This window comes from Phytophthora infestans, genomic scaffold (assembly GCF_000142945.1).
Source record: "Phytophthora infestans T30-4 supercont1.74 genomic scaffold, whole genome shotgun sequence".
Taxonomy (NCBI): domain Eukaryota; phylum Oomycota; class Peronosporomycetes; order Peronosporales; family Peronosporaceae; genus Phytophthora; species Phytophthora infestans.
In genome coordinates this window covers 289,887-315,738 of record NW_003303685.1, presented here as the reverse complement: position 1 = coordinate 315,738, position 25,852 = coordinate 289,887, and the positions used below count along the sequence as shown (strand labels likewise).

The window sequence follows — 25,852 nt, the reverse complement described above, 5'->3', positions numbered from 1 at the left end:
CACTCGATCCACCCGTACATATCGAATCCCATGTCCACCTAAGTGGATCCAGGTAAGGGTGGATCCGAGATAAGTCTTGGTGGATCTTGCCTTCCCATACATCACTCATACCAGATCCATCGTCGTTTCACACGTGGTGCTGCTCGTCATGGCTAATCCACCACAGGCAACTTGCATCCGCGCTGGACGATCCAAATCCTCTCTAATCACTTGAAGTTGTCACTGATTCGGGATAGTGACCTCGCGCTAGGTCCATTCTCTTATTTCTGAGAAAGCACTTCACCACAATCGCCTCCTGTACGTTGTCGGCGCTGCACAACAGCGTTCACGGCGTGCACTACCAGCATCCACAACTGCTTCCTCATCTTCGTGACACATGTCTCCCACTAAGCGTACCAGCAAATCGCCGGGCAAGGCCCCATCCACCACTCCTCCGGTCAGCCCTTTTTCCATGTCACCCACCGATCTGCGTACTCTAGCCCAGGCTCTTTCCGATCGGGTGCAAACCTTGACGGTGGAGCTCCAGACGGCCTAAGATGCCCGAGACCAAGCTGCGTCTTTGCACGCCACCCAGCCCCAAACCTTGCGAGCCCAGGTCCATGATCTGGCTATGGAGATCCGGGGGTGGGAGCACCGTGCGGCCTCTCGGTCGCAGGTCCTACGACTCTTGTTGGCCGATTCATCGGTCGACATCCGCTACTTGACCGGACGGCTGGATCGCGCCTCTCGTCTGCGAGATGGCATGCGGGACGACAACGACCATCTCCTTAGGGTGATGGCGCTCGCCGGATCTGAGATCCACCAGCTCCAATCCCGGATCCATGATCTCGAGCGGGATCTGGAGGATTCCCAGACTGCTAGTGCAGCCGCGGACGAGAGCTTGGATCGACTCCGTGACGAGTTGCGCCTGACTCAAGAAGAGGTGGTGACTAACGACTTTGTGGGATCCACCCATGGCGGATCCGCCTAAGGGTCGGCGCGTGGAGGGTCCCCCGTGCTAAATCCACCTCCCTCGTCACCGGATCAGCTCTGGCTCGTCTCTCTGAGGAGCTGAAAGTTACCATGGAGTCACTCGAGAAAGCGTCTGCCGGGCGGAATTACGCGCTCGAAGAAGTCGTACGCGTAACTCAATTGCGCGACGAGATCCAAGCGAAGTTGGCGGACACCGAACTTCAGCGGGACAAGGCGGCTGCCGAGTGGGCGGATGCCAAGCGAACGCAAACGGAGCTGGAATCCAAGCTCCGCCGCACGAGTACGTGGATCCTCTTTTGTCATCCGCTAGTAGCCCCATATTCACCTTTTATGTCGATCCACGTGACAAATTGAAGGATGCTGAGGCAACCGCAGCAAAACGCCGGGATCAACTCGCTGCAGCTCATGTTCAGCACCAGCAGCTAGTTTAGGAGCGCGATCGTGGCTTATCGGAGCGGGATTTGGCACATCGACGACTGGCGCTGGTGACAGCTGCTGTCTCGGATCCCCTTCCTCCCCTGTCTGGGCTCTCTCCTGCTGCCAGCGTTTCTGCTTCTCTACCCTCTGTAGGTGGGGCGGATCCGTCGGCTGCGAAACGACCGCGTAGTGCATCCCCCGCTCCTAGCACTGGATCCCCCCGTCCTCACAAGCATGCCCGAGCTTCCCCAAAGGCCAAGCCCAAAACCAGTTCGGCCTCTAAGGCGGCCTCTCAGGCGGGATCCACATCCACGTCCAAGGCGGGATCCACATCCACATCCAAGCCTTCCGCCTCCCCCTCGAAGTCTGGTGCCGGATCCAAGTCCGGATCCACCACTACATCCAAGTCGGCATCAGTGTCTAAGACTGGATCTGTAGCTACGTCCAGAACGGGAGTGGGATTTTAGGCTGGATCCACTGCCGCTGCGTCAAAATCTGGATTTGGACCCAAGACTGGATCCACGGCGTCCAAGACTGGATCCGTAGCTACGTCCAAAGCGGGAGTTGGATCCAAGGCTGGGTCCGTTGCTGTATCAAAGTCGGGATCGGCGTCCCAGACCGGATCCACGGTCGCGCCGTCGTCCCAGGCAGTGGTATCAACTGGATCCTCGGCAATTGCTGCTCCTACGACGGGGGTAGCCACATCCACAGCTAAGTCCAGTTCGTCTCAGTCTAGATCCACTGCTGGCCCTTCGGTGACGACGCCTCCCGTCCCCCAATCGGCTTACACCGACCCTCCGCCGGCCAGCACTGGATCTAGGAAAGGGAAAGCCAAACGTGTCATTCCCACTGGTTGTGGACTTGGCAGTTCGGAGGATGACGAGGATGAGGGATCAGAATGGTCCGACGGCTCGGGACCTCCTATCCGATCGTCGTCGAAGCGTACGCCGTCCTCCAGCCCTTATTCCTTCACTCTGGACGATGACGACGACGATGACGATGAAAGTCCGGCGGATTTGGAGGAGGCTCGAGCCGCTGATGATGCCTTGGAGGAAGACACGCGACGGGCCTTGTCCCAGCCCAGATCCGAAGCCCGGCGGAGATTCCTCTCGACACCGCCTCCGCAAGTCACTGGTACAGCCGGATCCGGAGCCGGCACTGCGGGATCCGCGATCCAAGTCGACAGTGACGGTGGGTCAGATAGTGATGCTGGAGGGGGATTGCCTCATGGTGGCGGATCCCCCGGATCTGTCTTGATCCCTGCTCCTCCTAACTCGTTATTGCCCGCTCGGTCCGGATGCTGCCTTCATTTCTAATCGGCGTGCTCCTGTGGCCTTCGCCACCAGAGACATTGAGCCTTGGTCCGTCAATAAATTGAAACCGTTTTTGGGCTGGTCAGAACTCACGAGATCGGCATTGACATGCGCAAGCACTGGAGCTGGCGCGCGGCCCTCCGCCGCGCGATGACCGACCTTCCGGCAGCGGAAGCAGGTAAGAGAACGACTGTTCCGAGCACCGCTCCGACGCGCTTCATGACGCTGGCGATTGCTCGTCGCATCGATAGCGTCGATGTCCTTGGGATCGGGCGCAGAATCCCGAGCTGAAGCAGGTAGCGCGTGAGCGTATGACGCCGCAGCCACATAGTCCTCGCGTAGGGCGAGGGCGAATGCCTCTTCGAGCGTAGAGGGGTCAGATTGGTAAGGCGGAAGCGCATCATGCCTTCGCGCATACCGAACACGAACACATGAGCCTGAGAGGCCATATCCATCGGCTTAGACACGATACACGACGCGAGGTGTCGTGTCTTCTGGACGTAGTCGCGCATAGTCATCGTGCCTTGCCGAAAGGCGAAGAAGTCTGCCCGAATTCGGGATTCTTCTTGCGGCGGCTCGAACGCGAGTCGAAGGTCACTCTGGAGGGTATCCAGAGTAGAGAAGACGTTGGAATCGACAACCAACTTTCCGAGAGCCCTATCCTTGGCTTTAACAGACATCCGCGAGAGGAGGAAATGGACCTTTGCGGAAGGCGCCTCGATCAACCTCGAGGCGATGGCGATGTCGATCTCTCGAAACCAGCGATTCAGCGGAAGTCGACCTTCTCCAGCACCGGAGTAGGCGGACGTCTCTAGCTTCACGACGTCATTCGTGGAGATACGTGAGGGAGTTGACACTCACGGATTCGCATCGGCGATCTCGCGTTCCATATATTCTTGTGCCGCAACGCGCTGCTCGTCGGACGTCGCTGACCGCAGCAGCGACGTGGCGACGGCTTCTCCGGACACCGCCGCGAGGCGGTGGAGAGCTTCCCACTCGATCCGAGTGAGATGGAAGAAAGCAGCGTGGTCGAGGTCTGGCTCATGTCGAACTTGGTCGTTGGAAGGACAACGAAGTGCTACCAGGTGTAACGGGCCAGGTATTTACTACGTTACTTGCTTACAATATAGTGTCGAGGAAGCTCGCAATAGGACGACTAAGTCTTAGGTTTAAGGAAAAATCAACTCTGACTTTATTTTAGGACCAAGGCCACAGCCCTGGCCACTCAAATACACGTCATAATCTTACTGGATAATAATGGGTCCGGCTCTTCATATATCAGCCAATGGCATGACAGCATTTCAGCACACGCTAGTCGTGTGATATAACTCAAAGTAACACACCGGGCATGCTGTTGCTGCTGTTGGCGATTGCAATAATTCGCTTGGGGTTGACGAAGCGCCAAGAGCGGGAGCAGGAACATGGCAAACTTGTACGGCTGCTTGGGCTTACGACGGGCACTGAAGAGCGCTTCTTTCACGCAATTCACAGCTCACCGAACTGAAGGCTCTTCCGGGACCAATTCCGCATGGATACTAATTCCGCATGGATACTGAAGCATTTGACGAGCTGTACAAGACCTGTAAGCCGCACATTCGCAGCTCACTTCGATACCTACGCGAGGTGTTAGCTGTAGCGCTGAATTGGATTGGATCAGCGCGACGTGTCGTAGCCAAGAAGTCCTCTTTGACCTGGCGTGTAATGGGCCCCTCCATTACATAAGCAGGTAGATTTCTTTACATAAGTAGGTGCATCAGCAGCTCCGAAAATTTTCGTAAAATGAGATTATTTTGTGAACACGACGCAATTCAAAACATAATTTTGAGAGCTATCCATAATATGAACCTTCCAGACAAATCTTGACTTTGGCGTAATGGCATCCGGTCATTTGGGAATGGAGGAAAATATGGAGCTCACATATATTGTCAATTTTAAATAACAAAAAATAAAAAGTTTTCTGAAACGTCCCTCTCGTTAGTAATATGCTGAGAGGGATCCTTACAACAATAGCTGGAATGTTTTCACTATAATGCATGTCATGTCGTTACAAGCCTGGCGTATACCGGTATGGAAATCATTTAGCCCTGTTTGTCAACTTTTGTGATCTCGGCACCTCCTGCTCTCCGATGTCTGAGACATAGCTGGAAACAATCACTAGTACCATCGAGTTCCTCTCCTACCTTTTCACTAAATGTTGCGCTGTTAGCCGATTTTCGATCCAATTGCCGCTGCTGTCTCGCATCTTTTAAGGCTTGTACGAAGATCGATGTCGTCACTTTGTCCTCGTTCATCAACACAATCAGTCGCAGCGATGTCGATGGATACTCATCACAAAATTCCAGACACTCTGTCACGATTTCTCGAGCAGCCAGGTACTTCGGATAGCGACAAACCCCAGTGCATAGTGCTGGTATGGCAACCGACGACACACCCAAGCTGTCAGCAATATTGAGAGCACTTCGTACAGCGCACCGAAGCTCCAACTGGTGGAGTGGCATTGGCCAGCGGTAATGACTAACATCAGGACCCACAGTGTAGATAATAAACTTGCTTGCAAGATTACCGGTTAGCTATTTTTGGGGTCGTGTACGGGTAGGGCCTGATAATTGGGTCAGGCGGGTTTCCTGACGGCCCTACCAAACACAGGACCAATTGCTAAGCTACATATTGAAGTGAAAGATACGAAGCTAAGCAGTTGGGTTAGAATGCTTAGACCACGATGGTCTGCGCGGCACGAGGTTGGTCGGCTTCAGTGTCGCCTTCATCGGCATCACTGTCATTGCTGATCACACCTGCGCCCAAATTGGTAGCAGCAGCGTCCTCTTCGCTGCTAGTACCAGAGACGCCCTCGTTGCCATCATCACTGTCGACGTCTACAGCCTCGTCATCTTCTTCACTGCTCGATTCTTCTTCTTCTGTAGGAAGATCCTGTTGGAAATGGAACCTGACCCAATAATCAGGCCTGACCTGTATACGACCCCGTTAAAATTCTACCAGATTAAGATTGGTTAGCTATTTTTGGGGTCGTGTACGGGTAGGGCCTGATAATTGGGTCAGGCGGGTTTCCTGACGGCCCTACCAAACACAGGACCAATTGCTAAGCTACATATTGAAGTGAAAGATACGAAGCTAAGCAGTTGGGTTAGAATGCTTAGACCACGATGGTCTGCGCGGCACGAGGTTGGTCGGCTTCAGTGTCGCCTTCATCGGCATCACTGTCATTGCTGATCACACCTGCGCCCAAATTGGTAGCAGCAGCGTCCTCTTCGCTGCTAGTACCAGAGACGCCCTCGTTGCCATCATCACTGTCGACGTCTACAGCCTCGTCATCTTCTTCACTGCTCGATTCTTCTTCTTCTGTAGGAAGATCCTGTTGGAAATGGAACCTGACCCAATAATCAGGCCTGACCTGTATACGACCCCGTTAAAATTCTACCAGATTACCCGCGGTTGTCCACATTGCCGATCCAACTGGGACTTCACCATTATAATACACCCACTCCGAGCTCTGACGCTGGATTCCACACCCACCTTTGCGTACGATTGTCGCTGCCAAACCACACTTGTGGTGTAACAAAGTGTTCGTGTCACTCACGATAGCTGCCGTACCCCAGTCTGTCGGATCTCCACGCACCACCATAAGTTTTGGGCGCTCTTTGTCACGTCCTGCGACGGATGAAGAAGGTAATTTTCCACTTAGTTCTACGTCATATTCTTGGCTGGAATCTCCACGCTTTTTAACCACATTTGCTGCTAGTCTCGATGCAGCTGAAGGGGCTCGTATATCTCCGAATTGCAGAAGACTGTCGGGTTTCCCTCGCAACTGACCCCGTGGCATTTCTCCAGATTCCTGCACTTCTGATTCGACGTGAGGTTTCTTCGGCTGGTCTTGCGTCGCCCAGCTTCTGCCTTCTCTCTGGCGCTTAACCGCTGACAGTAACAGGCCTCCATGGACATCTTTAGTGATATTTTGCTCCGTGATTGGCAACTTGTCGGGCATCTGCACGGCAGCTACCGCTGCAACTGTTTCCGCCATCTCGTCCTCGTCGGATCCAAAGTTGAAGTCAATATTTGTGCTTTCACTCAGATCCATACGCCGCCGCTTAATGCTGAATTTGTGCTTAATCCGCACCATCTTTTTAAACTCGCAATAAGAGCAAGGAAACTCAAGTAAATAAAAAAGTCCTGCGATAAATTGACCGAGTTAATTCCTGTCAATCAAATTGAAGTGCACAAATTTTCACGGTTGAAAACCCAAAAAGACATTTTTTCCATTGCTGTCGCGCTGACAAACCTATACTTGGCTATAATACTAGGCTTACATGGTGAGCTCCATGATGGCGTTGACAATGTCGTTGTCGTTGGAGCGCAGAGCAGCCACAGCCTTGCTCTTGCTCACGCCAGCCTGGCTCATGACCAGCTGGATGTCCTTGGCGTCGATGCCCGAGTCGTCGACGTCCTCGTCGTCCTCCTCAACGGCGGCGGCAGCGGGGGCGGTACCGGCGTCAGCTGCGGGGGTCTCAGCGGCAGGGGCCTTGAACTGCTGGGCAGCCATAGACTGGGCCTGGGCGTTCAGGTCCTCGATCTTGGCCTCACCGAAGATGACGTAGGTCTCGCTGACCGTGCTCTTGAACACGTCCGGCTTGGAGATGACGAACAGCACGTTTTTGTTCTTCTTGATGGTCACGCGAATGATGCCGCCCACGGGCTTCATGCCGAGCTTCTGCATGGCCTTACGCGACTTCTTCTCCGAGCGGTTGTGCTTGCCCTTCTCGGCGTCAGCGGCGTCCGGGGCCTCCTCAAGGGCCGGGATCTCGTCATCCGAGTCCACGTCCTCGTGGTGGTGGTCGTGCTCGTGGTCGTGGTCGTGCGCGTGGTCGTGCTCCGGGTGGGCCATGGTGATCGATATGAAGAGGAAACGAACGGGGTTGTTGACTCTTTGGGGATTGACACGAGCTCTATTTGGGCGGATACCCAGTTCATCAGGGCCAGTCAAATAAGGGCCCTGTATTTTGACGACAGAACTATGAAAGTGACTAGAAACTTCTGTGGCGATTCCTAAATATGTATGTATCGAGAAACTGTCAGGTGGGATATTTCAAGGAGGTCTTGCATTAAGGTGTCTGGTCACTGCGACGGGGGATATTGGTGACGAAAAACACTTTAGCAAGAAGTAATGATATGACTAGGCTTTACCCGTCTCGGATTAACTTACTGGGCGAGTTCCGCTGGAATCGCAAAATACAATTGTGGAACATGGAAAATCCATCTAGACGAGCTGAAGAGATTGTTCTTCAACGCTAGCAGTCCATCGGCTGTTCCTGCTCAAAGCAAAGCCCCTGTTTTGTCTGCCTGGTTGCCTACACCTGTCTACTTTTACGCGTCGACGGGGACAATATCCGTGACACGCAGCACAGTGACCTGGCGACGGAAGCCGTTCCAACGACGGTAGTTCTTTCGACGCTTCTTCTTGAAAATGTCGATCTTGGCGTCCAGCGTTTGTTCCTCAACGCGCGCACGCACCTTAGCGCCCTCGACCAGAGGTAGTCCCACAATCGTCTGGTTCACATTGCCCAATAGCAAAACCTGCAGCAACAACGAGTCATAGCAACCGCAACAAATCCGTTAATCCGCTGCTCTACCCCATGCTGGACGCGCGCAACGCCTGCAGTTCTCTCTGTCGCGACGCACCTCGTCGATGTCCATGATCTCGCCGACCTTCGCTTCCTTAATTTTTTCGGTAATCACGACGTCTCCCTGCGTCACTTTGTACTGCGTGCCGGCCAGCTTGACGACGGCGAAATAGTCCTCAGGCTTAATAGCATCGGCTGTCACGGGATGATCCACGACGGAGAATTTGGCCTGAGCATCGGGAGCTGGGGCGGACGCAAAGGTGCGTGTCGAGAGCGACGCCGACCGCCGGGCGCATGTGCGCAGACTACGCGCCAGAGTTAGAGACGCCATCACTGCCTGCTAAGTCGGGAATGGGAGGTGCTCGTGCCTATTGTGTGGACTAGAGTCTGAAAGCACGATGATTGGTTATTTGACTAAACAAAATTTATCGATTGGTTGAAATAGATTTTGTCAGAACATCACTCGCATAAACAGCCAAGCGGCGGCCCAGTCGTCAGCGCCTTCCCCCCACATACAAACGCCAGGCTAAGACACCGTCACTCGGGTCCATTCCGCGCTCGTGAGTCGATTCTCCTATAGTAACTGTGTGGGGATCCCTTAAACGGCATCGTAACGACAGCTGCAGCTCCAGTGATGAAGACGGATAAAGCCAGCAGCCACTCGAGCCGCAACAAGAAGAAGACGACCGACAAGTTTGACGAAGTGGACAAGAGGATACAGATCCCCATGGCCACGCGCATGAAGATGCAGATGAACCTCAAGATGAACGCCAATAGTAAGAACAGCAGTAGCAGCTCCTCTAGTGAGGACACGCGTCTGCTCCGCACTGGCATCGACCAGTATCGCACCCTACAGCACCTCAACACAACGTCTAGCACTCGAAGGCCCCGCGGCTCAGCAGAACGCGCAGCTGAGCGCGGAGTTGCCCTCATTGAGCGTAAACAGTTCGGCGCGGCCATCCCGTACTTGACGGAGGCGCTGGAGACGCTCTCGTCCTCTACCTCAGACTTAAGCACCAAGAGCAGCACCGTCAAACTCTATCACCAGCGCGGGCTCTGCTATTTGGCCTCAAAGAAGTACAAACCAGCCATCGAGGACCTCTCACGCGTCATGCAGATGACTCCCAAGAGCTCCGAGCTGTATGCGAAGCGCGGTAAAGCCTACGCCGCGCTAGGAGAGCACCATGCCGCCATGCTCGACTACAATCAGGCTATCAGTCTTGCAGCCACTCAAGGGTTACTTAACGATTGTGGCGGGATGGAGATGGTGAGTGATGGTCTCTCTTCAAGTGCCAGCCTAGTGCAACTGCGCGGCTTGTACTTGGCCCGAGCGAAAGTGTACAAGGCCATGAACAACATTACGCATGCGCTAGAGGACCTGAGCCACGCCGAGAACTCTGCAGGCGGCCACCGAGACCTGGAGCTCTTCTACGAGCGAGCGCAGCTGTATCTCCAGTGTCATCAGGATCCTCTGGCCTTGCGCGACTTTGACAGATTTATCGAGTTACAGGAGGAAGCAGAGGAGAGTCGGCACTTCGATGCGTCCGGAGGCGTGGGCGGCTTGGCAGGTTTTGTGGCCCCTAAGGAGATGGAGGCGGAGCCCAAGGCTCGGATGCTGGATGTGCTGCTGGAGAGAGCCAAGCTGCTGCAGAGATTGGCACTGGAGGAGGACGCACGCGAGCGCAAAGACGCAGAGCTAGCAGCAGTGGAGCAGGGCCAGTCCAGGAGTCCGAACCCCGCTAAAAGTGGCTCCAAACTGGCGTATACGTCCGTCCCGCCTAAGCCAGAACCTTATCGAGGCATCGAGTCGCGACGACTGGAGAAACGCGCGCTGCAGGATTATTCCAGAGCGCTGCAGCTGGACCCAACGAACGTCGAGACGCTGCAGCTACGAGGCGAGTCGTTCGTGCATCTGGCGCGGTATGAAGACGCGCTGGCGGACTTTGCACGCGCGTTGGAGCTGGATCCGCACGACTTTCAGGTTTCCATGGCTCGAGCGCGTTTGTATCGACAACGAGGAGACCTCAAAGGCGCGGTGAGCGAAGTGACGGCTGTGCTGGGTGTCAGTGGGTTTTTTATCAATGGGTTGAAGCTACGGGCACAACTGTACGAGGAGCTGGGAGCTATCAAAGAAGCGGAGAAGGACTACTCGTCTATCATCCACGCGCACTTTGATAAGCCTGGAGTGGATGATGCTACTGGGAAGGTGACGATGGAGCTCGCGTCGGGTGCGACTGTGACTCTTGGTCAAGGCAAAGGGAAGCCTGGGAAAGCTGGAGCAGGTGGCAAGATCACGAGCGAGGTGGCCGCTCATGCGCTACTGTGTCGAGCGCGGCTGCGACTGGCGAACGAGCAGTTTGAGGCTGCAGAGGAGGATTATCAGGAGATCCTCAAGTCGTTTGCGAACAATATGGAAGCGCAGTTGGAGCTGCAGGACACGCGAGAGCGCAAAGTGGCGTGTGAGGAGAGGAAACAGCGTGAAGCTTTGGCGTGGCTGGAGCAAAACGCCGATGATATGGACGGCGCTGGAGTGCTGAATACGAATGGCAACGTGGTGTCAAGCAAGAGCAAGAAGAAGAAGAAGAAGAAAAAGAAAAAGGCCAGCAGCTCCAGTGCGCATGATAAACCTCATGTCGGCTACGTGTTGCTGGAGGACGAGGAGGAGTTGCTGCAACAGGAAAGAGAAGAGCAGCAGCGACGAGAGCAGGAAGAGAAACGGAAAAAGGTTAATGGGGACAAGAAAGACACGGTAAAAGATAATCCAGTTGCGACCGTGGCAACAGTGGACGTAGCGCCGCTAGCGGAGCTGGAGCAGGAAAACACAAGCAACGATCCTATGGATGGGGAGCTGGCGAAGCAGACGCAAACTGCGCTAGAAGCTGCGAAGTCGAAGGCGAACGTGTCAGTTGATTTGGAAGCTTCTACGAGCGATATTAAGCCCAAGAGTGACAGGAACCAGGTGGGACGTGAAGATAAAATTACGACTGCTACAACACCGCCGCCTCCGGTCGTTGTGGCGAACGTTATGACGCGAGATGAAGCGTGGGAAAGCATGTGGGATGAGGAGGCGGATGAGCCGCTGGAGGCTGGGGCCGTTAGGATACAGATCCAAGCGCAGTCCGACGATGTAGACGATCAGACGTCGAGAATGAACGGCGCTTGTCTCTCCGAACACGAGAAACCTTCGAGTGTGGAAGACGAGGAGCAGATTGCTAGTGTCGTGTTGCCGGATGCTAGTAACGCTGACGAAGAAGCGAACGACGAGGCTTCAGGTAGCAGTGAGGATGGGAAGGACAGTCAGGGCAAGGCCAAGGCGGTACTGATGGACGAGAAGTACCTCAAGAAGCGCGAACGACAACTGAAGAAGCTGCGAGAGAGTCTCCAACAGGCAGCAGACGAGCGGGACAAGAGCGCTATCGACGAGGCCTTGGCTCGTGCTGAGCGCAAGCAAATGAGTAGCGCTCTCCAGGAGGATATCCAACGCGCTCAGGACGTGCTGGCCAACATGGCCGAAACTCAGCGACGGCAAGAAGCTTCGAGCGCTGAGTCTGGACGTAAACATCTGCACACGGTGACGTCCACGGCGTCGCCGTCAAGCGCTAGTGCTGGCAGCTTGAAGCCCCCGTCACTCGTGATTCGACCGATCGCGTATGGCCAGGCATTACAAGCGGCAGAGCAACATCAGCAGCAGTTGAGAGCGCACCAGAAGCTCCTGGAGGAAAAGGACGCCGAGATCGCCAAGCTCAAGATGCTGCTGCTAACACACAAGGACAAGGCGTCTCGGGAAGACGCCAGGAGTATCGAGGCGCGCACTCAAGCCAAGGCTGCAGCGCTTGCACGGCGAGTCACTCGCTTACGGTCTCAGTTCCCGGTTCCGAGTGCAGCTGCGAGTCAGGCGGACACGCTGATCGAGTGGATGGGCCCCAGCGACGTCGCCGACCGCGTTCGTCAACAGGTTCTGTCTTTTGTCCAGCGGGTCATCACCGCTCACTTCCCTCTTGCTGCAGCGCCGCTCTTCTTCGCGACGGGGTCGTACCCTATGAAGACGTATCTGCCAGGGTCAGATCTGGACATTTGTCTGCTGGTGCCTCAAGAACTCGAGTCGTCGTGGTATTATATCGTGACGCAGGCGCTGTGTGTCGCTGGAGGCAGTGGCGGGGCAGGCACCGTGCTGGATCTAGGGAACTCTGCCAGTTCGGATGTAAGCGGCAGCAGCTCTCCGTCTGGTCCTGCGGCGGCGAGTGGAGGGGGGCCCTTGTTATTGACCAATACAGTTCGCAACGTGACGTTTATTAACGCGGACGTTCGCGTGGTCAAGTGTACAGTTGACAACATCCCGGTGGATTTTACAGCCAACCGCGTGGGAGCGCTCGGAGCTGTGCGGTTACTGGACGCCATGGCGGCTCGTGTGGGACGACAGCACTTGTTCAAGAAGAGCCTCATCCTCATCAAGGCCTGGTGCACCCATGAGTCGCGTCCGTTCATGCAGAGAGCGTCCAATGAGGCGGGTGGATCGGTGCCTGGGAGCACGCCGGCTAGTGTCATGGGGGCAAGTCACGGAGCTCTCTCGACGTACGCAGTGAACACGATCGTGATGGCTCTATTCAACCAGCACGGCGACGCTCTCACGCACCCGCTGCAGGCGCTGTATTTGTTCCTGGATCGTCTGGCAGAGTTTCCGTGGCACGAGTGTGCGTTGACATTACATGGCCCTGTACCGCTGAGTCGTCTGGCCAGTACACCGTTGAATGGAACCACTTCGTACAGGTCAAAGCTGAAGACGGCGAAGCTGGACGCCAGTGACGTTGAAGCTATTCGCGACACGCTGGCGGATCAATTTGGAGCGTTTGACGCAGCTTTGAAGAGCAGCAAAGGCACGCCGACTGGATTGTTCCCTATTCGAGCCTGTAACATTGTGGATCCTCTAGACGACAAGAACAACTTAGCGCGTAGTGTGTCGGCTGAAGGGTTTCCCGTGATGAAGCGTGCGTTCCGACTCGCGAGAGACCAGTTGGCAGCGATGCTTGCACCTCGATCAGCCATAGACGACGACGCGGAGTTGTTGAGAGAGGAGTCGAGTAAAGACGTGGGCGTGACGTTCTTCTCGCGGTGTTGGCAGCTGTACGCACGTGGGGACGGATGGAGGCCAGATCTATTGATCCACCCACGACAGATTTGGCACGGGAAGCCGGCGTCGACGTCTAGTACGGGCTCTCTCAAGAAGAACAAGGCGTCACCACGACCTCAGTCTGCGTCGGTGACGAAAAGCGAGGAGGGCGAAGATCGGCGCTGGGAGTCGTTGCTACCGTCGCTGGATGCGGGGACGGTCAATTCGTTGCTGCTTCAGCACCAGCAACTGCAGCAACAAGCAGCAGCAGCGGCAGCGTATCATGGCACTATGATAGCGTACCAGCAGCCACACTATGGTCCTCTACAGCAACATGGACCTCCCATGAGCTCAGCAGGCTCGGCATCTGCTGGTCCGACTGTGATGACGAATGGAGTCGCCTCTGGACCCACATCTACAGCTACCGAGCACGTATCGTACCTCCAGGCGCAGCGACGTCCGTACGGGAGTCCAGGAGGTCAACGCAGTAAGTCGCCACCACCGACAAGAAACGTCGGACCGCAGAACGGAAAGTCACTGGCCATGGGAAGTCGGAGGTTTGACTCGACATCGCCGCAGCGCATGTGAGGTAAAATGTAGACGACAAAGGAATTGTAGCTCCGAGCAGCAGGTTTAAGAGCCCTTATTTATTTCAAATTAGAATTTGGTATGTTTCGAACAAAAGTCCTGTTATTAATTCGCTTTTGAGCATAAACTGTTTCTTTTTTCAATAGAAGCATTATATGCATTGAGACGCAAGACTTGACTACAGTGCCTACAGTAATTCATTTGATTGTACATGAGAGAACTTTTATAACTACGTAGAAAAAAACGTAATAGTGGTTGTAGATTATTCGTTTTACTAGCAACTACTTCAAAGAAACTCAATTCTAATTTTAAAAATATTGGTCACTCTCAATAGATACCATGCAACGTAAAATTGAACTAGCAAACTGACAATGGACTATTTTTAGCGATAGTATCTTTCACCGATCTTCTGAAGGGTCAGACCATAGTCTCACATTTCCGCCCCTACCAACATGACCCGCAAGTGGCGTCTCTCTTGCCCCCGCTGGCAGTATCTCGTTCTGGTTCTCGTTGTTTGTGTCGCTGTATCTCCTTCCGCTGCGTGGCGACATTCGCTTCGGAATTCGCGAAAAGGTGGTGGATTTACAGCTAACGTGACAGTGGAAAAGTACGCGGACGCTCTACAGAACGTACACGACGCCAACGTGTCCGAAAGCCTCGAGCTCCTAAGCAAACTGTCGCTCAAGCGATACGAATTCAAATACGACTCGGTGGCCGGTCGCACTACTCTCTTAGGCGTTCTAGGTCCTGAATTGCACTCTGTAGCCCCCGAAGTGGTCCAAATACTACCCGAGCGCTTCGTGTTTGATCGAGATGGTCGAGGCAAGATCGCACTGCAGGATTTCCACGTGGTGGACAAGGACGCTCTCTACATGCACAACCTGGGAGCCACACAGCAACTCCTTCTCAACTTAAACCGCCAAGAGGAGGAGATTTTAACACTCAGACAGTTAACAGTAGTGCAGCAACACAAAATCGACGAGTTGCAAAGTTACCTAGAGCAAGAGGCCAGTGCGCAACTGGTGCAGCGCAGACTGATCGCTGAAGCGCAGTTGGCTCAGACAGAGAAGCTCATTGAGGAAGCGAAAGTACGAGGAGAGGAAGAGCGCAAGACGTTGGACTTAAAGCGAGAGCATGAGCTGCAGGTGGAGAATGAGAAACACTCGTTGGAGCACAAACGAATGCAAGAGGACGACGCGGCACGACGCGACCAAAACCGCGAGCTGGTGCATCTGCAAGAAGAGTCGAATGTCCGCATTGAGCGCGCCAGACGCGAGACAGAGGAGGTTCTAAAGGAGAAACAACTAGCAGCCGACCATTCCCGCGCCTTGTTGGAGCGGAATACGACGCTGGAGAAGGCGGCGATCGACGTGGACGGCCGCATCCGCCAACAGCGAGCCAATCAGGACATTGAGATGGCGCAGCTGCAGCAGCGACTGGAAGCGGATCGCGTCAAGCTCATGCAAGCTCTACAGGCCACATTCGACAATCTTGGCCAGGGGATTGCCGTGCTCTTGGCCGACAAACAGAAGCTTATCAAGTTTGTTGGTGGGTTTGTGGCGTTAGCTGCGGGAATTTACCTCAGTAGAGAAGCTATCCGGATCATCGGCAAGCTGATCGAACAAAGATTAGGGAAACCTTCCCTCGTGCGCGAAACGTCGCGGTCTTCTGGCGCATTCGGCTTTTTGAGCGCTCTGATTCGTCGAAAACATGCCAAAGGTCCAGACGAGCTGGCCGATGTGGTGCTGAGGAGCTCGCTGGAGACGCGCGTGCTGGAGATCGCCCGCTCGACGCGCAATGCGATGCTCCATGGCGCTCCGTACCGGCATTTACTGCTATACGGGCCTCCAGGAACCGGTAAAACGATGGTAGCCAAGCGTCTGGCTAGAGCTTCAGGCATGGACTACGCGATTCTAAGTGGCGGAGACGTGGGTCCACTGGGATCAGACGCGGTGACGGAGCTGCATGCTCTCTTTAAATGGGCCAACTCGTCGCCACGTGGCGTCTTGATCTTTATCGATGAGGCGGAAGCTTTCCTTGGCTGCAGAGCCACGCGCAAGACTCACATGAGTGAGGCCATGCGCAATGCCCTGAATGCCTTACTGTACCATACAGGAACTCAGTCGAAGAAGTTTATGCTGGTGGTAGCGACTAACAGACCAGAGGATCTCGATACGGCAGTCACGGATCGAATCGACGACACGCTCCACTTTGACTTGCCCGAGGAGAAGGAGCGTGTGCGACTACTGCAAATGTACTTTGACGAGTACGTCGCCCATCTGGCTGTTCCTCCTGACGCACTTAAGAGTACGAACGTGATTGGGAAAGCTGACAAGGCGTCGGTTAGTGCGCTGCCTCCTGTTCTGGATGCCAGCGTCATGACGCAGTACGGAGATATGACGACGGGGATGAGCGGCCGAGAGATTGCCAAGATGATGCTCTACATGCAGAGCATCGTGTATGCACAGGACCAAGTGGTCGTGACGCTCAAGCTCGTGGACCGAGTCGTTAAAGAAAAGGTGAACGAACACAAACGCAAACTGGAGCTCAAGAACTATAGCGAAAAGTAAAAAAAAACATTCCCAGAAACTCATTTATTTTTTTGAAATTAGGTAGTTGTTTTGTCAGCGCCACGTAAACGAAAGTTGTTATGACTCCACTAACATTCACTGCCCAAAGGCAACTGCTAATTTACAACTTGAACCCCGCGATACACGAACATGTAGCCGTCGTCCAGGTAGTATTTGATAATCAACATGACGAACATCATCGACATGAAACCGATCTCAAAATCTGGTACTTAAAGCTGGTACGGCTTAGAACTTTGTCTGCGAATAAATTTCCAAAATACAAACTTGGCCGGAATTGGCAATAGTTTTAATGCAATTACCCATAGCTCAGTGAAGAATGAGAAATCTGAGTCGTAAAGTGGCCTTCTGTATAATTTTAAATTTTTTCGGAAGAAGCCTTTTGTAAACGTGAAAGACGCGACTTGATGCCGTCCAAATGTTTATGCCTGGATTGATCTTGCAGCTTACATTGTTTATAAAATAGACCTGGACGAGGCTAGGAATCAGTCTTGTGTCCTGGATGTCTATTTCTCCTGTGATACTTGTGTTTACGCATGGTCTGCATACCCGTACTCTGCAAAACAGCGCATACCTTACCGTATTAATAATATGTGGAGATTCAGTCTGTACTTCATTTATGCGTCTCGGACCAATCAGCCGAGCTCGAAACGAGAACTTTGCGTAGGCTGAGATATCCCTTTTAGTTCTGCCAGCACACTACTTATAGAACAAGTTTAGAAAAATAGAACTGCAATAGCGCAACAGAAGAAAAAAATACTATTTGCTGCATAAAGATGCTGTTAATTATTTACAGGACAAAAAAAATCTTGTGATACTTCTTGATGAAACGCTGTTTTTTTTAACGAAATTAAACATGCGACTAATGTAGCACTTATCGACAGCTCAGCACAATACAGTCTGCCGATGTTCGGGTGGGGCTTCGAAGCTGTCAGTCCAAACGAAAGATTTACCGAATTTTTCAGGATCAATTACTCTGGATCTAGGACTCAATTCGTCGCATTAAACCCTTAATAAAACGATCCAGATAAAAAAAATGCAATACAGACAACGAGCCATACAAAGACAACAGTTTCATCCATCTGTATTTTATATCCGGGCGTTTCTGTACATTCAAATCATGATTTGTTGATACATTTTTTATTTTGGACATTTAGGAAGTTATTTTGCTCAATGTGACCAGGCTTTGAGCCGAGAATGTCACTTTCCGCTAATCAAAGGAGGTTTCAATACTTTTTTTTAATAATTGTAATTTTAAGTGCGGAGGTACAGTTTACTTCGAAGTAAGTATTTTTTCTTTAAAAGGTGACAGTCCTTTAACCAGATACCGAGTGAATGCAACACAGCACACGGCATGAAACCCTAAATTACATGTACTCCATCATTTCGGTGCTGCACCGCTCGTTCCAACGGGCCGCAATGCGAGGTATACGGCGCCCGCTCCTATAATTGTCATTATCGCAATCTCTTCCACATAAAACAAGTAAAACGACATCGCGGACCATTTCTCGGGGTTATCCCGAGCATACGTCTCCAAAGCCTTCATCTTCTCCGGTGTAAGCTTGGTCGGGCCTCTACCTTTGAGACCCACAATTGATTTCAGTTTGCTGAAAGCCTGGTGAGCTCCTTGCTTGTCCAGTTTCGCATCAGCTGGTATAACCTTGCTAGGTTTATTACGAAAGAGGGGCTTGAATTTGCTTAACACGCCACGCATCGCTGATATCTCCTCGCTGAAAGGTACATCCTTGGGAATTTCTCGTGGCTTCAGCTCAGATTCTTGGGAGCGAAATGAGTAACGAAGTTGAGGGTCGGTCAGTTGGTCATCAGCAATTGCGACGTCAAGAAAACTGGATACGGCTCCGACTACCAGGAACACCAGGAAAACACTTCTAGACATTACGATATTTGTACCCTACCAGTAGGACGGATAAATTTAGAATGAGGTATTTGTGCCTGAATAGTTTCCTGTAGATCGAACCGTCATCTTTCTGGTGTTTGATAAATGCTTTGTTTTGAATACTAGTTGAACAGGCTGTTGATTTGGAATGGCCAAGTTGTTTACATGATAGATTTAGGAATAGTAGTGTGTAACGACCGTTGTATGTACTTTAATATTAGTGCAAATCACCTGAAATCCCGTTGTTTGTAAGGTAGCTGTTGATATGCACCGACTCTGCACGGTTCGGCTAACCGCGTGACGTTCCAAACTGGACCGGTCCCAAACCGGTTAATCTGGTGGATGGCCAGGAGCACTGAAGTTTAGAGGACAGATTTTATTGACTTTAATCTACTCACTTCGGCATTTGCCTTTAACAACAACAACAGGTTAACAGCCGCAAACGCTCAACTCTACTGGAACGTTCCAAAATATGACGACGACCAAGCGCGCCGAAGTCCTCCTCGGGAGTGGGAACTACTTCCACTGGGAGTACAATATGCGCATGACGCTAGCCAGGAAGGGCCTGCTTGCGCATATTCAAGCCGTCAAGCCGGAGAACGAGATCACCGAGGCGTGGCTCGTCAATGATGCCAAGGCGCTCGGCATCATCGCTCAGAGAGTGGAACTCCAGCATCAGACCAAGATTCGGTCGGCCACTCGTTCCATAGAAGCTTGGGGAACGCTGCGAGAGTTCTATGTCCGCACCACGCTCCACAACCGCGTGACGATGACGCGTCGCCTCCACGAGTTCAAGATGGAAAGTGGATCGACTATGGCAAAGCATCTGGATGCGTTTGATGAGCTGATCGTCGGGTTGCAGACGCTAGGAGAGCCCATGGACGAGGCACGCCAGCTGGTGGTGCTGCTGAGCAGCCTCCCCGATGAGTACGAGCTCATTTCGTCTATCGTGGAGAACGCCAAGGGTGTGACGCTCATCGAGGCCAAGGAAAAGCTGTTGAAGGAGTACGAGCGACTCGAGAAGAAGGAAACCATGGAGAAGGCGTTCCAAGTGAATGGGAACGCAGGCAAGTTCCGGAACGGCCGAGGGAACGGTCAAAAATGGAACGATCGAAAATGGAACGGTCCGAAACGGAACATTGGTTTCAAGGGCAAGTGTTTCAACTGTGACCAAGTGGGTCACATGAAGCGGGACTGTCCTGCCGCAAAGAAGAGCAGTCAAGACGATGCAGTGTTTGCAGTTGGTGGGGAACGCTCGGCCGGGTGGCTGATTGATAGTGGTGCGACGTCGCACATGACCCCTCACCGGAACGACCTATTTGGGTACGAGGCACTAGACAGTGGCATCAACGTGACGATTGCAGATGGCAAGAAGCTGCGCGTCGCAGGAACTGGAACGGTCAAGTTGACTGGTTTGGACGGTAAACGCATCCGAATGGTGGACGTGCTCCACATTCCGGGGCTCGATAGACGGTTATTGTCGGTCGGGAGGCTCGCGGAACGAGGCATGAGCGTGGAGTTCCAGCGTTCCAGTTGTGTAATTTGGGGACGGAACGCTGCGATAGCGTCAGGGAAGAAGGTCGGTAAGGCGTTCCTGCTGGACTGTCAGCAGGAGGAGGCACACCTCGTGCAATACGCCGGTCCTGACAGCGAGTGGGAGCTTTGGCACGCTCGCATGGGTCACCCCAACAAGGACGCGCTGACGAAGACTCAACGTTCCACAATTGGTATCCCACATGTGAAAAATGGGAACGAGACTTTGTGCGGTGGATGTATGAAGGGAAAGCAGACCGTGACGACGTTCCCGTCACGATCGCTAACGAGAACGACGCGTGTGTTGGAACTAGTACACACGGACGTAATGGGCCCAATGAGAACGATCTCAAAGGGTGGTGCCAAATATGTTCTGACGTTCGTAGACGACTACTCAAGGTTTGTCGTTGCGTACTTTATGAAGAGCAAGAGCGAGGTGGACAGCAAACTGAAGGAGTTCAAGGCATTGTACGAAACACAGTGGGGGGAACGTCTAAAATGTCTTCGTTCCGAGAATGGAACGGAGTTCGTGAACAAGACAGTTTTGGAACTATGCAAACGGAACGGTATCGTGCATCAGCGTAGCGTTCCATACAGCCCTCAGCAGAATGGAGTGGCGGAACGCATGAACCGTACCATCATGGAGAAGGCAAGAAGCATGCTGCACTACAAGTCTATGTCGACGCAGTGGTGGGCGGAAGCGGTTAGTACTGCAGTGTATCTCATCAACCGTTCCACGAACACATCAAACTCTGATGTCACGCCGTACGAGCTGTCGTTCCAGGTGAAGCCACGGATGGAACACCTACGTGTTTTTGGGTCACAAGGGTACGCTCATGTGGACGACGTGATGAGAACGAAGCTGGAAACCCAAGAGCTTCAAGTGCACGTTCCTCGGGTACGCTGAGAACGTGAAAGGATATCGTGTGTACGACATGGATGCGTCGAAGGTCAAGGTGACACGGTCGGTCAAGCTGGACGAGCGTGAGGTGGGCGGAATCTATGACACGCAGTCGCCATCTTCAGGAACGGTCATCCATGTGACGAGGAACGGTGATACGATCGTTCCAATATCGGGAGTGGAACGTCAGCCTGCTCAGGATGAACCGATGGAAGAAGCAGAGGAGCCTGCTCAAGACATTGAGATGGACGACCTTGAACTGGAACGGAACGCAGAAATACAGCAGCTACCCGCGCCGGAGGAACCCAGGTTAAATGGGTTGGATTTGGCAACGTTCCATTCGCAGCCTCCATCGTTCTATGAGGACCGGATGATCTTCCATCCTGAAACGGAACGATCTACGCGCCCTCGTGAGCCATTACTTCTACTTGGGAATGGTGACGATGAAGACGTGGAACGTGGAAGTGATGGACCGTCATCTCCTAAGCGTGCCAGAATCGACGAAGATGGTTTGCTCGCAGAGGCAGTGTTGGCGTACGCGGCCAGCATTGGTGGCGTTCCAGATACGCCTAACACGTAGGCAGAAGCTATTGCCAGTAACAAAGCAGGAGAGTGGCGTCGTGCTATGCAGTCAGAGCTGAATTCGCATTCCCGGAACGGAACATGGACGCTCGTTCCACGTGGAACGACAACTCGTTCCATTGGATGTCGCTGGGTCTTCACGAAGAAGCGTGACGAGAACGGCCGGGTTATCCGTTACAAGGCACGTCTAGTAGCGCAGGGGTTCAAGCAGAAGTTTGGAATAGACTTCTTTGAGACGTACTCCCCAGTTGCGAATATGAACTCGATTCGAGTTGTACTCGCTGTTTGCGTTACGTGCAGCTACATTATGGAGCAACTGGATGCCGACACAGCGTTCCTAAACAGTTGTTTGGTGGATTTGGTCTACATGGACGTTCCACTTGGTCTCGATAATGCTGAAGGCATGAAGTGCAAGCTGCTAAAGGCCATCTACGGCTTGAAGCAAGCTGCAAGTGCATGGAACAAGACTATTCATCGCGTGTTCCTGCAGAATGGTTTCAAATGTTGCGGAGCCGACCAGTGTGTCTACGTCAAGCGTTCCAAAAACGCATTCGTGTACGTATGTCTATATGTGGACATGATCATTGCGGCCAAGACGCGCGACCAAATTCGGGAGGTCAAAAACGCCCTGAAGAGCGCATTCAAGATGAAGGAGCTTGGCGAGGCCAAATTCATTTTGGGAATGGAGATTGACCACGATAGAGAATGTGGAACGTTGATGATCAAGCAAACTCGGTACATTGACGACATTGTGGAACGATTCAATCAACGGAACGCCAAGATGGTGGAGAACCCTTGTGCAGCAAACCTGAAGTTGTCCAAGATGATGTCGCTGACTACGGAAAAGGAACGTGCCGAAATGCGGTCACGACCGTATCGTTCCTTAATCGGGTGCCTCATGTACATCACAACCTGTACTCGGCCGGACATTGCCTACGTTGTCACGCAGCTGGCACGCTTCCTAGAGGATCCTGGAACGCAACACTGGAAGGCAGCGATTCGTGTTCTGCAGTATTTGAAGTCCACTCGCCATCATGGTATCGTTTACAAAAGTGGAACGAGTGGATTTGGAACGCAAGCTGTCAAGGCAGAAGCGTTTACGGACGCAGACTGGGGAAGCAACATTGACGACAGACGTTCAGTGTCTGGCGTCATGATCATGATTGGGAACGCTCCGGTGGTGTTTAAGTCTAAGTACCAGAGGACGGTTGCACTTAGCTCAGCGGAAGCAGAGTACATGGCACTAAGCCTTTGTACTCAAGAGGTACTGTGGACACGTGCCATGCTGAAGGATATGGGTCACGAGCAAGTGGGAGCGACGCAGGTCTGAAAAGACAATCAAGGTGCTATTGCACTTGCAAGCAACGCTGGATATCACGCGAGGACCAAGCACGTGGATATCCGTCACCACTTTATTCGAGAGAATGTGGAACGTTCCACAATCAAGGTGGCCTACATCGACACGAAGCAGCAGTTAGCTGACATGCTTACGAAAGCACTGGGAACGAAGTCGCTAGCGTTACTTCGCGAAGCAAGTGGAATCAAGAAGAGGAACGACGTGCAGTAGCGGTGAGTGGGAGTGTTGATATGCACCGACTCTGCACGGTTCGGCTAACCGGCGTGACATTCCAAACTGGACCGGTCCCAAACCGGTTAATCTGGTGGATGGCCAGGAGCACTGAAGTTTAGAGGACAGATTTAATTGACTTTAATCTACTCACTTCGGCATTTGCCTTTAACAACAACAACAGTAGCGTAACTTAAGCCGTAAGGTATACGTGACAAGATCACATCTACTGTACTGTACGTTAATAATAATATGTTGCACAAATTTCAGCCTTCTGTAGAGAAAATACATTACGGTTATGTACGAGCAGCTGCAAGCGCTGGGGATGCTGGCTAAAGCTGACAAAATAACATCCGGTGCTGTAGGTCATACGATTCATGAAGTGTAATTAATCGTCTATCTCTAAAGTGCATTATATGCGAGCACTTTGGTAGCTTTGTATCTGTAGCAATAGTCTTGTACTAACAGCGTATTTGTCTGTGCGGAACTACTTAAAAATATTTGCAGCAATTACAGATAACGTAACTCTTATTTTTCAAAAGATCAACATATAAAGAAACGCACTGAAAGGAAATTTGAGAGAATCGCTCACATGTCAACGTACATGTAAATATTCATGTCGAATACTACTATGATAATCATTCATAATCCTCTACAATTTTATAAAGGCCGAGCTATACATGGCGCGTACGTACAAGTGTTGCGACATATGGCTTCGTAGATCATCGTACTGCGTTCTACAACTTCGTGTTGCTAAACCAGACCATCTCAACAGGGGTTCGAGTCCACTTTGCACGATCGGTCGACGTCAGCTGGCGTCACTTTCCTCTTGTACCATGTACATTTTGAAGCTTCTTTGCATTTTTCCCAGTAGAAATCTGAGGCTATTTTGCTAGCTCCTTCTCACCGTAGACCCGCCTTAATGTTTCAACAACAACACCGTCCGGGTCCTTCTTGTTTATCTTGGCAACGTATTTTCTCCAAACGTTGAAGCTAGGGGTGCTCAGAATATCTCCCCCTGCCGCGTTTAATCTCAACGACAAGAAAACGTCGTCGGGAGTTTGCCCGCTTGCTATCCCTATCCTTTCATCTGCTTGCTCGTGGGCGACTTGACTAGGTTCTTGATTTTTTTTCAATCCAAGAAGGTTTAGGCTCAAGGTTCCCTCTTCGTTTTGCTCGATGTTAAGCCTCAATAGCCTTTCACCCGTTGTCGACCTCTCACTGGACAGGATTGAGTTGACCGCGCTCACAAAAGGAAGCTGGGCGCTTACAAGAAGAGTAGCAACGATTAGATAGTAGAATCGGGATTATCGTCAAGCCACTGACACGAAAGTACGGTGTCTTTTTAAGGAGGCGAATTGTCTTAGAGGAAAACAATAAGTGAATATGGTTTATAGAAGCTCTCGCACGCTATTGGCTTCGGTAGCTTTCATACCAGTACGGTAAACATAGTGGCACTGTACAAAATCGCTGTGACATGCCTAAATACATGTAAACATAAGTCTGTGACATGCACGAAAGAACTTTTTAAACCGTGGGTAAGCAACAACAAAAAACGTTTTTTTTAAAGCGCCAAAGCTTTTGACGCTGCGACTTGCTTTTCAATGTTACACGTATTACGATGAATGCTCGATACACGGGTAGGACAGAAACATGTCAGGGATCTGTCGGTTTTTAATTGCAGATTCAGTAGGTATGATCAACTGCTATTTAAGCATTTATTTTAAGGCTCTTAATAACATTTAGCCATTAGTATCACCACCACGTAGAGGATTGGCCTATAAGAATCTCAACCTGTTTCTTTTAGTGTTTTTGGCCCAATCCAGTTTCGCCCTCCAATTCACCTAAATCATCATCAATGCAATGATGATCCTCCATTTGAGTTAAAAGGTAATTGTCTGACGTGCGTTGCCCGGGACGCTCTGGGTACATGTATTGCCGTTTCTTCACTGTAGAAGCGTTTTCTCAAAACTGGTAAAAAGTGGAGACCGTTTCGGCAACACTTATAAACCGCAGTAGCAAGACGCTTGTTCGTTTGGTATATTGCGTTTTTTTAGTGAGCGCTAACGTAATGCGAGCGAAGTACATAGTATGTACTTCGAACTGTTGCTGTATGTACTACATACAGCAACAGTTTCAGCAAACATCCTTAAAAGTGTGAGTTTTTCGAATTCTACACTTATTAAACGCTCTAAAAGCGGAAGCCAGTCGTTGATGACAGCTCTTTATGTCCTATTATATAGTGTTGTTAGTTTACGTCCGCTACCGTTCCTGGGCGAATGGTAACTTGGCTACTACGTGTCGATTTTGTTCGATTGGGTCGACATTCACCCAGGTGAGATAAGGTTTCACATTTTCTAAGTATTGCGACATTGTGTACTTCGAAGTACGTTTTGTATTCGACTGTAAGTTTTACAGAACTACAAAATTAGCCAAAATATGCTTTCGTAAAGGGGAAGAAGCTTTTAGGAAAACTGATTTCAAATGAGTGTTTTTTAATGTTGTTGGAGTTTCTGAACCATGATATAGCATGTGTACTCTATACAATGGTGGGGTGCCAATCCGAGTCGCCACTTCGATAGAAATGGGAAGCAGAGCCTCCTACGAGGAGTCCTCGTGCCTTCCCCCTATTCTCTGCGCTGGCAGTGGGACTCATAGCGGTAGTGGCAGCTGCGGTGTCTGCTGTGGACCCTTCGGAGCTGCGTCGTCTGGTGTCTACCTACACTGGGCTCTCATTTAGCAACACGACCTTCG

At 51.9% G+C, this 25,852-nt stretch overlaps 4 protein-coding genes across 4 annotated transcripts; 2 read left to right on the top strand and 2 right to left on the bottom strand.

Moving 5' to 3' along the window:
* Positions 1 to 5,411: 5,411 nt before the first annotated feature.
* PITG_19008 (nascent polypeptide-associated complex subunit alpha-like protein, putative) lies at positions 5,412 to 7,638 on the bottom strand (the record flags this gene model as incomplete). The annotated part of the gene is made up of 4 exons (XM_002997452.1): positions 5,412 to 5,617; positions 5,880 to 6,059; positions 6,531 to 6,811; positions 7,025 to 7,638. The coding sequence occupies 4 exons, from the start codon at positions 7,597 to 7,599 to the stop codon at positions 5,412 to 5,414; spliced, it is 1,242 nt and encodes a 413-aa protein (XP_002997498.1).
* A 390-nt stretch (positions 7,639 to 8,028) lies between these two features.
* PITG_19007 (uncharacterized protein) lies at positions 8,029 to 8,697 on the bottom strand (the record flags this gene model as incomplete). Its single annotated transcript, XM_002997451.1, has 2 exons — positions 8,029 to 8,288; positions 8,394 to 8,697. The coding sequence occupies 2 exons, from the start codon at positions 8,664 to 8,666 to the stop codon at positions 8,079 to 8,081; spliced, it is 483 nt and encodes a 160-aa protein (XP_002997497.1).
* A 2,663-nt stretch (positions 8,698 to 11,360) lies between these two features.
* On the top strand, positions 11,361 to 14,030 carry PITG_19006 (uncharacterized protein; the record flags this gene model as incomplete). Its single annotated transcript, XM_002997450.1, has 4 exons — positions 11,361 to 11,462; positions 11,538 to 11,828; positions 11,883 to 13,720; positions 13,913 to 14,030. The coding sequence occupies 4 exons, from the start codon at positions 11,361 to 11,363 to the stop codon at positions 14,028 to 14,030; spliced, it is 2,349 nt and encodes a 782-aa protein (XP_002997496.1).
* A 452-nt stretch (positions 14,031 to 14,482) lies between these two features.
* On the top strand, positions 14,483 to 16,619 carry PITG_19005 (uncharacterized protein; the record flags this gene model as incomplete). Its single annotated transcript, XM_002997449.1, has 1 exon — positions 14,483 to 16,619. One exon carries the CDS (start codon positions 14,483 to 14,485, stop codon positions 16,598 to 16,600), a length of 2,118 nt encoding a protein of 705 aa, XP_002997495.1.
* Positions 16,620 to 25,852: the final 9,233 nt, after the last annotated feature.